The 12,638-nt window shown below is 42.7% G+C and overlaps 1 protein-coding gene across 3 annotated transcripts in view; it reads right to left on the bottom strand.

Moving 5' to 3' along the window:
• Window positions 1–276: 276 nt before the first annotated feature.
• The window catches only part of LOC119176348 (terminal nucleotidyltransferase 4B), a 91,455-nt gene continuing 79,093 nt past the window's right edge, over window positions 277–12,638 (bottom strand). For 2 of the 3 annotated variants that reach the window (XM_037427580.2, XM_037427581.2), the window contains exons 8-9: window positions 4,473–4,634; window positions 277–2,410 (exon numbers count right to left, since the gene is read on the bottom strand). In XM_037427580.2, the coding sequence (XP_037283477.1) occupies window positions 1,972–2,410; window positions 4,473–4,634 (601 nt within the window). In that variant the 3' untranslated portion in view covers window positions 277–1,971. Of the gene's footprint in view, window positions 2,411–3,938; window positions 4,003–4,472; window positions 4,635–12,638 lie in introns of all 3 variants that reach the window. The other variant, XM_075877468.1, reaches the window with a different exon arrangement.

The following is a 12,638-nucleotide window of genomic DNA, read 5'->3' as shown; positions in this document are numbered from 1 at the left end:
TTGAGGTATTACATGTTAGCTTACTATACCATACTGCACTCTGAACAGATGCAAGTAAACTTTTTACTAGTTTCAATGTTCCCCATACCTAGTAAGCAACATTATTCCACAATTATTGTGGCTATAATAAGAGCCTCAGGTCCAACATTTTCAAATAAATTTGCTAATGCCAGCTCAACACCTAGGCAAAATGTTGGCTGAAGCAGTAGCATAGCACACAGACACAGCTCAATATTTAAATGCTAAACATTTTTGTGAGGGAATGCACTAGAGACATTTTAAGTCATGATGATGTGTCTTGTTTATTCTTTTGAAACATTTTTATGAGAGCTCCCAGCAAAATGTAGTTACAGTGCATAGTTATGAATGCCTTTGCTGGGAGTTTTAAGTAACACAACTGATTTTTACACACAGTGGCAACATGTACTGTAAACTCACATTCGTGTGACTAGGATGACTTGACATAAATGGAAACCACAAGATGCATTTAATATACACATCAGAAGTTTCTGCATAGTAGCCTAACTGTAGCTACTATGCCATTCCACATTCACCTTGTATTCAATATATCCAGGTAGGTGCCCATAAACAAGCATCACTACTTTTACGTCATGACCATGAGCAGTAAATGCCCCTCTGGACACCATAGCCGCCGTCGCAAAGTGAATCGCCTGGTAAAAGGAAATGTGCCACCACAAATAACTGTGAGGCAAACAACACACTGCATGTGAGCAGCTTGGTGGGCAGTATCCTATTGGCACACCACAAAACATGGACTAGCTCCTTTTAACAACTGCCACCATCCACTTGCATTGGATAGCCATCTGCACAGCTGAGAGAGTGCAACATGACACTGCCAAAAGATGGCACACTTCTCACAAAACTTATGACATACAATGGGAGTCCGCTCAAGAACCTTAGATGAAACATGGCGACTTAAAAGGAACAAGCAGGACAGTGTCAATTTCTTGAGAAACATTGTGCAAGGCCTTCATGAAGCACCATGTTTTGAGCACTTCACAACAATTGTATACACAGCCAGTAAGCACAACGAACCATGGGAAAGGGGGGGAGCTTTCAAGGACACAATACTCCTCTATGTCACAGCACTTTGTGGATTGAATAAAAAAAAATCCTCAATAATATGTAGCACTAGATCAGGAACAAAAAGTTCCTATCAGCACCAAACATACTAACTGCAGGCACGTGCTACAGCACTTAAAACAAAAAGCTGCAGTTCTAGTGCATGAAATTAAAAGTAAACTGAAAGAAATCCAACAATCTCTCAAACCACCATTGAGTGACCTGCTTTCATTTTGAACATTGTACATTATTAGTAAAGAAAGAGCACAGGATTGGTTAAAAACATGTACACCATCTACACCAGGCAGAACATTAACATGATTATGTACAAAATCACGAGCACTGTTTTCATGAAACTAAAAAATACGCATGCAATATATTTGTAGATGTATATACTGTCATCACTATATACAGACAAAATCACAATAATTACATTCACAAGTAGGAATAAATACAGTTCACTGAAAAATCTGTATAATTTCATCACTCACTCAATCACACACACAAATGTGGAAAAAAAAAAAAACGGTGGAACTAATCCAGCACAGATGCTTACTTAGCCAAACTAAGAGTAGCAGCCTGGTATTAGGCTACACTTGCATAAATGCAACTTTTTTTGTGCAATTTTACTTTTCAACTTTATCGAATTTTTACTTTTTTTATTTTTTTTTTTTCTTTTAGCATACATGCAAGACAAATCATTCATTCCTCAAGAAAAAAAAAGTTAATAAATAACTTTGCTGAACATAAAAACAAGTCTGTAGCAAAAAAAAAGAAGCCCACAGACAAGTAAGTGAAACCAAAGGTGCACAGATGGCACAACCGAGCAAGGTCCCAGAGTCAGTGGCTGCATCCTGCCAGCCACAGTAGTCTAGGCAAGACTTGGCACTACCTGAAGGAAGCAACTGTGTACATGTCCCGGTGCACAAGACCCTGTGCCACCAGCACCGTCTCACGGGCAGGCCGACTCAAGTTGCGCTGCCGCCGCCGGGCACTGCTGTTTGAGAAGCCTCTACAGCTGCTGTGCTGCTCGGCTGCCTCGGAAGTGCCAGTGGAGAACTTTCGCTGCTTGGGGAAGAAGGTACGGTTGGTGGCCAGATGGGAACTATCAACCAGTGGCTCGCCAGCTTCACAGAGTGCCTCCGAGTCCTGCTGTGACCACACAGCAGCCACACCATTGGTGCACGTTCCTTGACTCCTTGCAAGTGCCCCCCCACCACTCACGCTGTTACTGTTAATGCTTGACCCTGAGCTATGCTGAGGACTATCCCCAAATGGTCCGCTGGAAGGTGAGCAGCTGTCGGCCTCATTGGTACCACCACCAGTCCTACGTGAAAATAAGAGACCACCAATGTTTACTGCAAACGAATTTGCAATCTCAATTCATACAAGCACATTTATTATTTTACCAATCTCAACCATGTTTGAATTAAATTGAAATAATGTGCAATGCCCCCTTATGAGCACAGCCCTTTGCACTACATGCATCGTAACAGTATTTATGCAGTAGCTGGATGCCCTAAGTGCCACATCTAGTGATTTTCCTTGTGCCGGGAATGCTTCAGCGGACCTGAATTTTCGGTTTTATGCAATCTGAATATACCTACATAAAACATTCAAAATATGAAACAGTCATGCTTATTTATTCTAGCGGAATCTATCCCCCAAAATTCTTGCGAGTACAACAAACTACAACAAACCAACACAGTTATCGGCACCCATAGGTGCAACCCGATTCGAGGCAAAAATGAATGTCCACACATGACAATATGGTCTTACAATAGTGCACATTTTATAGATGGGTAACTATCCAATGACTATTGCCCTTTACTGAAAGAATTATATTTCAACAACTAGAGCTCAATGACGAAGGCATTCAGCTACTGTAAAACCTCGTTATAATGAGCAGGATATAATGAACTAATGGATATAACGAAGCAGTTATAATTCCCCTTGAAATTTCCATAGACACCCATGCAATTAAAACCTCGTTTTAATGAAGCAAAATGTAATTAAAACCTATTTTTAATGAAGCCAAAATTTCCCCACAATGGATATAACAAATCATTTCTCTTCTACAATGAGCATTTACTGATTATTTTAGTATGTCAATTCTCAATATGTTATAGCGCACGACAGTTTACGTCTCATCACTGCCGCGGTAATTCAAAACTTGCGCATTGCGCTCCCCAGGAGCCACTTGCCAACACGCGTGTGGGAGCGAGTCTCCGCGCTTCCCTTCTCGTCTGGAACTAATGGACTCGCCCGCACAGCAACTCGGGTGAGCGTGCGCAACAGCCGGCTTCCTCCTCTCCTGTCGAACTCTTTGACCTTCCCGTGCATCTGAACTCCTTCTCCCCTTCAGCTACAGTGGCTAGAATCTTCAGCTCTGCACTGGGGTCTTGCGCGCCACCGGGGCAGCGGAGATTGTGGCTTTTGTTTATCTTTGTCATTTGCTGTGGAAGAGCAACACCACCTCAATCAGTTTTTGCCGCTAGACACGAGATGGACAATGGCAGTGGCAAATGTTAGCGCAAAAATATAACAATCGAGCAGAAGTCGACAATGTTGAAAGCCCTTCACTCTGGCATCAAGAAAAAAAAAAAGTGGCCGAAGATTTCGGCGATGTGTGGCTGCCGTGGGCAACCAGGCCCAGACGTTGTGGGGCGCTCTTTGACACCGGCATTGTGCCTGGCTGCAACACTTTCTGCATATACGTCGGTGTCGATGGTGACGCGGTGACAACCAAAGAGTTGTCAGATGCGGAAATTGTGCCCGCGGTGGTGGGCGTGCATGATGACAGTGGCGAATGGGTTGACACCCCTGAGCCCGCGCAAGTGCTGGATGCGACAGACCTGCTGTGCCGCTTCATTGGTGCCTACGATGACAGCGAAGACGGACTCGTAATAGCTGCTGCAGCTGAAAAAAGCAATCATCCGCGTGAGGAAGAGGCGGCAAAAGTCTATTGAGGACTATTTTTTCCTAAGTGATCTGTCAGCTGGTGTGCTGAATTTGGCGTAAATAAAGTGCATTGTTCTTTATTATTTTGCTAGTTTTTTGCCTTCTGCCGGCCGTTTTAATCTGTGCGGAGGGCAGCTGTGATATTCGTTCGCGAGTACATTCTCTCTTGCTGGCTAATTGTCGGTAGAAATGGATGTTGGCATAACGAACTAATGGCTATAAAGTAATTACAACTCCCCCTTCAACTTCATTATAATGAGATTTGACTGTAGTTCCGAACAAAAAATGGCACTTCATGCCTCAACTTGTGGCGTGACTAAGATAAGGATATCCATGTCCACAGCAGCGTTCTTGAAGTACACAGCCTCACGTTCTCCAAGACAAATATGTGAAAGCTTTTAAATTAGCATTAACTCTTACCAACTCACCTTTTTCCATGGGACCTGATGCTGGCTTCCTGCCTTGTGCACTCAAAATCGGGAGGTAGATGTGCAGAAAGCTCTTCATTGTTGTCCATGGGGAACTTCTCTTGAATCCACTGACGGTACTGGATTACCTCATCAGTCACCCGAATGACCCTGCCAAGTATGCTGCAATAACATAACCATTTATTAGCAGTAGTAACATGCATACCATTATATATAAAGGCTATGTATGCCTAAAGATGATGCCAAGTATCTAAAAAAAATTTATTACACAATTAGATGTGCAAATCACGAGAGATCAGCATCTAGTAATAATGAAATTCATGCACCTTTTTAGCCAAATGCAGAGCTTAAAATGTACTGAAGGTACCAGGTTTCATGTGTAGTAAATAATATTTGAATTTGGCTTTTTTTTTAATATGCTAACATGTTCAACAAAGTAATGAGTAGGCTTAACATTAGCAGCAAGTTTACCTCCATCATTACCTTTTACTGGGGGGCAGGAGGTTGAGGGGAGCAGATAATGCTTAGAATGTTATTACTTTTTTTAGTAGTGTTTAAATTATGCCCCCCCCCCCCCCCCACTCACACTATACAATGCAGTATATAGTGAAGTTCGGAGTGTAAAGACAAGTGAAACTGAAGTATGCACGGAATGGCTACATGAAAGACAATGCAAAAAAACCTAATGAAAGGCATTCTCAGGCAGAGCACAGAATATTGACCCTGGAGGTGATGGCTGTAAGTCTGAAGTCAAGTTCTGAACTGAGGAAACTATAGCACAACCAAGGGCTGGGGCGGATGGGGAGGGGGGGGGGGTCTAACTCATTTGAAAGTTTTGATGAACCCATATAGACAATAATATGCATTAGCTGTTGAGCTAGTCACTGCCACTCTGTTCATTTTTTCTGGGTTTCAAATCACACTGTATCCCAGTAGATGGAGAAAAAAAAAGTGCATGCAGCTAATAGAAAAACTAAAAAATAAAGGCGCACTTAGGAAATGAGCTTTCAAGCTACCGAATCACAAATGGCAGCATGAAAGGGACACTCATAATAAGCTGCACCTCTTCAAACCTCCATTTTGAGTACAGAACACCTGCTATCACCATCACCAAGGGCACTTTAGAGCAACAACAAACAGCCAGACTTCAAATAGCACGCATGCACGCACACGCACACACAGCCTTACTGACAAAGGAACAACAACTTATCTGTGACAAATGCAATGCAACACAAGTACTACTGCACTTACAAATTACATGCCCTTGCTTCAAAATACAATGCCATAAATATTTCCATGATTTGCAAAAAATTGCATATACCTTTGCATCACACCTTTATATTGTGGCTCTCAATATACTTTAAACATTGCAGCTTTTCCTGCTCCAACTACCAATTTTGTGACGCCCTCAGACTGGGTCATCACGATCCAAGTGGCTATTGCAGTAATAAACTCAATTTAAGTAACCAAAGCTCTAACTGCCACATAACGACGTTCCAAAAAAGGCCGGTGCCTGTTCTTGCCAGAAGGAAGCATGGTATGCCATGGCAAATGTACATAAAGAGACTCACTCAAGTTATCGCACAGCACTATCTAGTACAGGTCTTAATAAAAATGAACCATTCTATCAGCTGCTTTATTATTACTTTTATACTCCCATTTACGGTACTACAAAAATATGGCAGTTTGACCCAAAGCGATGCATTAACAGTGGTAGAGTAATTGTGCAGTGCACTTGGACTTATCAAGGCAATGTTCTATGCAAATGCACCATGTTGGCACGACACCACACAGGAATGGGCAGAATGAAAAGCTTGGCACATGCAAGTTGTCTGGCGACACTCGTGGAATACGTAGCACTATCAATGGCATTTAATGGTACCTGCAGTGGTGGACAGGGGAGCAACAGCCCAAATAGAATTTGGAGCAATTTTTGGAGCAGCAAACTTACTTTCTGAGCAGAAGAATAGAAAAATCCAAATTCGGAGTAGGACATGGAAAAAAACTTTTATCATGAAAGACCACATTTGCAGCAGTATGAAAAAACGCAAGTGTCTAAAAATATGCACAAACCATTTCACACCCTTTAAATCCCGCAGAGTGAATATGAACACTGCTATTTTAATAGAAATAATAGTTCGAACCAGCCCACTCAGCGAACAATCATGAAGTGGACACTGGCATTTGCCACGCCTGTCAAATCTTTTGGCAGACTGAAAATTGAAATGTGAATTTGCCAAGTTGGCGACCTTGAGATTTATTTAGCTGAGGAGTAAAGGTAGGGGGAAAAAAATGTGCCGCACAGTTTATTTTGTAGGGCTGATGAAGCAGTATCGTACAGTGTCGCAATAATTGCCAGTAACTCTTAGACGTCAGCGATCATATCAGTACTCACAATTAAGTGGCATATACATGCATGACTAATTCAACAAACTGTGTTATGTCCCGTGAAGTGATAACAGCCCCTTCCAAATATTAAAATGCTTTTCCGTAGGCCAAAACTGTACTGCGGCCATGGTGGCTTAAGTGGCGTTCTGCACGGGTTTGAACAAGACCAAGAAATTTTTAAACCGCTACACTCCCCCCTCTCCTTTCCTATTTTGAGGATAAGGTAACACCAGAACTCGCCCATTAGCCCAGCAACGGCACCGCATATTTATCATATGTGCCGTTGCTATGGCAACCAACATGATCACCAGCAAAGCCGGCGTTCGCAGCACATCAAGTTAGTTCGCACGCAGTAACAGCGGCATAGGCTTCCAGCTTTAGTTCCTAACACACCGTAACTGCATTTTCTGACCTGCGAAGTGTTGCTGGCTACGGTAATGCATTTTTGTCAAGTTGTGCCGTCCCGCCGATAGATATCCCTAGCGGTCAGCAGACCCATGAGCGCGCGAGGTCGTTACTTTATTTGAGCGATCGCATTTCGTGAAGTCCTGGCTTAGCAGTGGTTTAAGGTTAGGGTCTGCACACCTGCACCCCTGGATTGATTGATGATGCAAACTACAGGTGGCCAACACTGCCTCCATTTTTCACTGAAATTAACGCAACTGAGACTTTTGAAGCTGGTAGGGCATTCTGGCGCAGTGGCGCAATATCGGCAAAACTCACGATTTTGGCGCAGCTAGGTGCAAAATGGGTAATCGCATCAATTTGGCGCAATTGGCACAGCTGTTGCACCCCTGGGTGGATCAGTCAGTTTCCGATTTGTACCATTTTTGGAGCAGAAAAAAAGCTTATTTAGAGCAGATACGTAGCGGAAGTAACGGCGTTTAGGAGCAGCTTTGGTGAAAAAATTGCGGTTCAGAGCAGGTTCAGAGCAGTAAAAGAATGCCGTTTTGGAGTACACCATTAAGCCTGCAACTATTCAGTGCACATTCTTAGTTATGAGCATCTAGAAATTGTGGCTATAACGTAAACAAGAATACGAGACCAACAACCAGAGACCTGCCATTGATTAGGCTGTTTACACAATGGCACATGCAAGCCTCATCGCAACGCACAAGATGTACATTGTGGTGATCATTAGCAAATGACAGGTGTCAAGGTAAAAAAAAAATCGCGGCACATACATGACGTGAACGTCGATGAGTGGGCGAAGCAGTAAGCTCGTTCTGTGTTCCCTAGCAAAAATTCTGATAGAGGTCTGAATCAGTCTGATACAGTTTCCTGTAAGTTGTACCAGTCTTGTATTAGATTGATACAAAGTCTTAGCAATCTTATAGACATCCATATCAGTGATACAGTTTCTTACCAGTGCTACCAGTCTCCCATCAGACTGATACACAGACTAACTAGTGCTACCAGTTTTTGACTAAGTTTGATTGGTCATTTATATCCCATATATTAGTCTATAGGTTTTTAGTCTTTTGTTCATTTATCTGATCTTAATAAAATGCATTAGTCTTTTGTTCATTTATCTGATCTTCATAAAATGCATAACTGTCATTTTAACAGTAGTTATTTTTTTAACACTGCCCACATATATATATGATTGGTCATTTCTTCGATTGATTTGTGGGGTTTAACGTCCCAAAACCACCATTTGATTGTGAGAGACGCCGTAGTGGAGGACTCCGGAAATTTTGACCACCTGGGGTTCTTTAACATGCACCCAAATCTGAGTACACGGGCCTACAACATTTCCGCCTCCATCGGAAATGCAGCCACCACAGCCGCGATTTGATCCCGCGACCTGCGGGTCAGCAGCCGAGTACCTTAGCCACTAGACCACCGTGGCGGGGCGATCGGTCATTTCTGCATGTATATTAGTGTATCAGCGTTTGTACTGAACACTTGGCGAACATTGCGTGAAATCTTACGATCACTCAAAGAGTGCGACTGGCAGCTTTTGCGTAGAATAAAATATACAATGCATAATTGACAAACTGAGCTTTAAGTATGCAAAGCAGGTTTCAGCCTAGATGGACACCTTATTCTAGGTACAAATGGGGTTGTAGATGCCAGATAGCAACACAGTTTATGCTGACAATCATAGAAGACATCCAGAAATTTCAAGATACTAGTATCCAAAACTTATGAGATAGCAGTATAAACATAACTTGAAACAATACAAAGAAAACTTCTCATCACAGAGCAATACTAACAGAATTTATAAATTTTAGCTATAGGGCCAATAAACATCCCAAGACATAGAACTTCATAATCAGTGTACTGTGAGATGAGCATGCCAATACAATAATTTTCTGAAACGGCGTATAGATGGAAGCCTTGGGTGGTGCTGCAGTTTCCCCCTTTCACAACACTAGCCACCCCCAGCTGTCTCTCCCATATAGTGTTTTGCCTTTAATGACGAGCCGCTACATTAGTGCTATAATCCATACTGAATGAGATCTTTTAAAGAAACAATGAAATGCTTCTTTGAGTGATCATTAATTGACCTCATTGTCAAAATTTAATGCCTTGTAAATCCACTGCCACAAATATTTCAAAGTTGAGGGGTTTATTACGCACTTCAACCATTTTCTTTTTTTTCTCGTCGGTCCCAACAAGCCCCGCTGAAAACTACAGGGAGGAATGGCAGAAAGAAAATGTGTTATGTCAGCACACATTATGAGCTAGACCGTGCTTAAAGAAACGCGGTAGCTTTTTCGTGTTGCCGTTCCCATGTGCGAGTGTGACTGTGCAATGTTACATGATTTCGGACAGCAGTGCCAGCATGTGGCAGCACCCTGTAGCAAGAAGCACATTCGATTGAAACGCTGCTCTTGATTTATTTTGGCTATAGGCCAATAGCATGCTCTACGTTGTTTTAGACCACATACAGGCATCCGAAAATTCGAAGTGGGTACAGTCATCTATATGAAAGAAGTCACTTGCAGCTGCAAAATTTGGCTGATATGTTGATAGTAGCATCTGTTATTCACTGGTGTGTCTTTTCACAAAGCCGAAGTGGTGACACAGACCTGTTTAACACTTGCCTGTAATCCTCACAAGATTAATAAATCAAAAAGCATGTACTAATCAAGGCTAAAGCATTTGATTATAAAAAAAAAACACACACAAGAAACTGCCTACCAAAGGAAAAGTTCAGTTGTGAAGAGAACAATAGAAAAGATCAAGCCAACTTTTAGTTGTCCTACCTTGCTAAACTCATTAGACTGACTATATGTGTCACAAGTTTCAAACAAGTTTGGTACATCGGCAACATAGCAAACACGTCTAACTTTCACGTGCACACACACTGTCCACATCCTTGGGCAGAAGCACAACATTTTCCTGTTTCTGAGCAGAAACTAATGTAAGATGCGTTCTTGAATAGTTGAGATGCAAGCCTCGCACACATGAGCACACACACAGAGCCTGGCAGTTTATTGACATGCACCAGTGTAAAATACATGCCATTGTTGCTCATGCCAGCATTGTCGCGAGCCGCATCTGCAGTTCGGTGCCAGTGTGGTGCGCGCGGAAATATTGCGACAGCTGACAAGTGTCGTCGGGATCAGGATTTTCATTACTGTCACCATGCGCGTCACTCAGACTTTGCATGTCTAACGCCGCTACTGCAGAACATTCATTACCAGCCAATGACTAAGGAGTGCTCTTGCCGAGTGTAGTTGGTTGACCGACTGTGCCTCCACCGCTTTATGGTATAAATTCATTGTCCGAGGTACTATATATTGCGATCCAGGCTCCAAATAGCACTTCCTTCTTTTTGATCAAGGCTGGGGTTGAGTTGAATCCATCTCTCGTCGAACTTGACACAAACTTCAAATAGTGCGCTTCATGGTGTCCACGCAAAATGAGGCTGCGGGACTGATCATAAGTGACTGGGTGAAGATCGATTACATCAACCAAGGCTTCACATTCACAACCTGCTTGCTGTGCCTTGAAGATTAAGCACGCGGCACGGAATTTGCTGAAAACTATAACACATGCCACGATATCGCGGCGCGAGGTAGTGACCCCACAGAACACCTACCCGCGTGCTTATGGTGTACTGTATTGTGGTCGCCATGGTGGTCACTGACTGCCATTGTGGCAAGATGGTTGTGGCCATGATGATGTGATGGCTGGATGGATTGATATAGCTGTACCCTTTAGATTGGGCGGTGGCCAACACCACCTAGCCTAACCAACGCGAGTATGGCGACACAGAGCATGACCACCGAGATGGCCACTGCGCGCCCGCCATCTCTGAGGCTATGCACAGTGACAGAACGTTACAGTAACTGCGTTCATTGTTTATATATTATTTGCTGAGAGTTCTGAAAAACTACCCTATAGACTTGAAAAACATGAAGTAAATGTTTTGCAAATTAAATATTTTCATTTTCAAAAACTAAATTAAATTATGTTAAGAAAGAGGTCATGGTTTCATAAACTACTCTGAAGATCCACAAATGGCACTGCCATAGTAATCAATGGCAAGTTCGTGGCGGAGTTGGTGTGTGTATGGTGCATGTCAACTTTTGTTGCGTCTCTTAATTGCTCAGTATCGCAACTGTACACTCATTTCTTTAAGATGTTTGATTCCACGATGATAATTAAAAATAAATAGTCCGGGAAAGTGCATGTAGGTACCTCAATATGAAGGATACGGGCAATTTTAATCCTCACAAATGGTACCGGGTGTTCTGGAAGGATAACACACACTGCGGCCACTACCACGCTCAAGTGATTAAGCTTTATTATAAAACCACACCGCTTGTTTTCCCAATACAAAAACAAAGAGGAGGAAGCAGTCATACTGAAGTTATCCACTGGTCATATTTTCTTAGGTACCGAGGACGATGCAAGGAATGCAACAGAAAAACGAACATCCATTCTGCACACCCGATAGAGACTTCTGCGATAGCTGCAGCTCAAATGAAGTGGACAATGAGTCATTTAAAAAGTAAGTTTCAATTGCTCACACTGCAGCTGATATGCTACTTTGCAATGTAATGATTACAGACAGCCAAGTTTGGCTATCATTGACACTTAGCTAAGTTTGGCTATCGTTGACACTGCGGCTGATGTGCTACTGCAGCGTAATTAGAATTGACAGCCAATTTTGCTCTGCACGTGGTGCCGTGTCACATATGAAGCACCAATGCTCCGATATACTCCCCGCCCCTCAAGCGAATATATCAGAGCATCGCTGCTCCACTGCTGCACGGGCGCCGGAACGTGCAGCAGTGGAGCACGTTCCGGCGACCAAGCAGCAGTGCACCGAAACGGAATTGGGAAATGAAGGTGGTAGTAAAGTTGCAGTATGTTGAAGAGCTACTTTTATTTTATTCTATCGTGATATGAACGCAGTTTAGTCACTTTTTTTTTGTACAATTGACTGGTTTAAAATTATTTTTGATTGTGCAGATATACGCCCTGTTTGTGCTTGCGAAGTAGCAGTGAAATTTCTGTGTTGGGTTGTCTGCACTTGTAAGAAACACGACGTCAAGCTGCTGTTAAGCAGAAGACAAAGGAAGTCGGCAACAATTTTAAGAAGCAGCAGCGAGACCTGCTGTTTGCCGATTCTGGAATAAAAAAAAAACGGAAAAAGAGCTTCTGAAAGAAGTGAATATATCGTAATTACTCACATAATCATCGCACTTTTTATGGCGGAAAACCCATGCAAAGTTGGGGGGTGCGAGAATTACGCGGGGAAAACTTTCCACGAAAACGTACAGAGTGAGAAAGAAAATTAAGTGGCCGCGAATTGGG

Source organism: Rhipicephalus microplus, chromosome X (assembly GCF_043290135.1).
Source record: "Rhipicephalus microplus isolate Deutch F79 chromosome X, USDA_Rmic, whole genome shotgun sequence".
NCBI classification, from domain to species: domain Eukaryota; kingdom Metazoa; phylum Arthropoda; class Arachnida; order Ixodida; family Ixodidae; genus Rhipicephalus; species Rhipicephalus microplus.
This window is presented reverse-complemented; position numbering and strand designations above follow the sequence as displayed.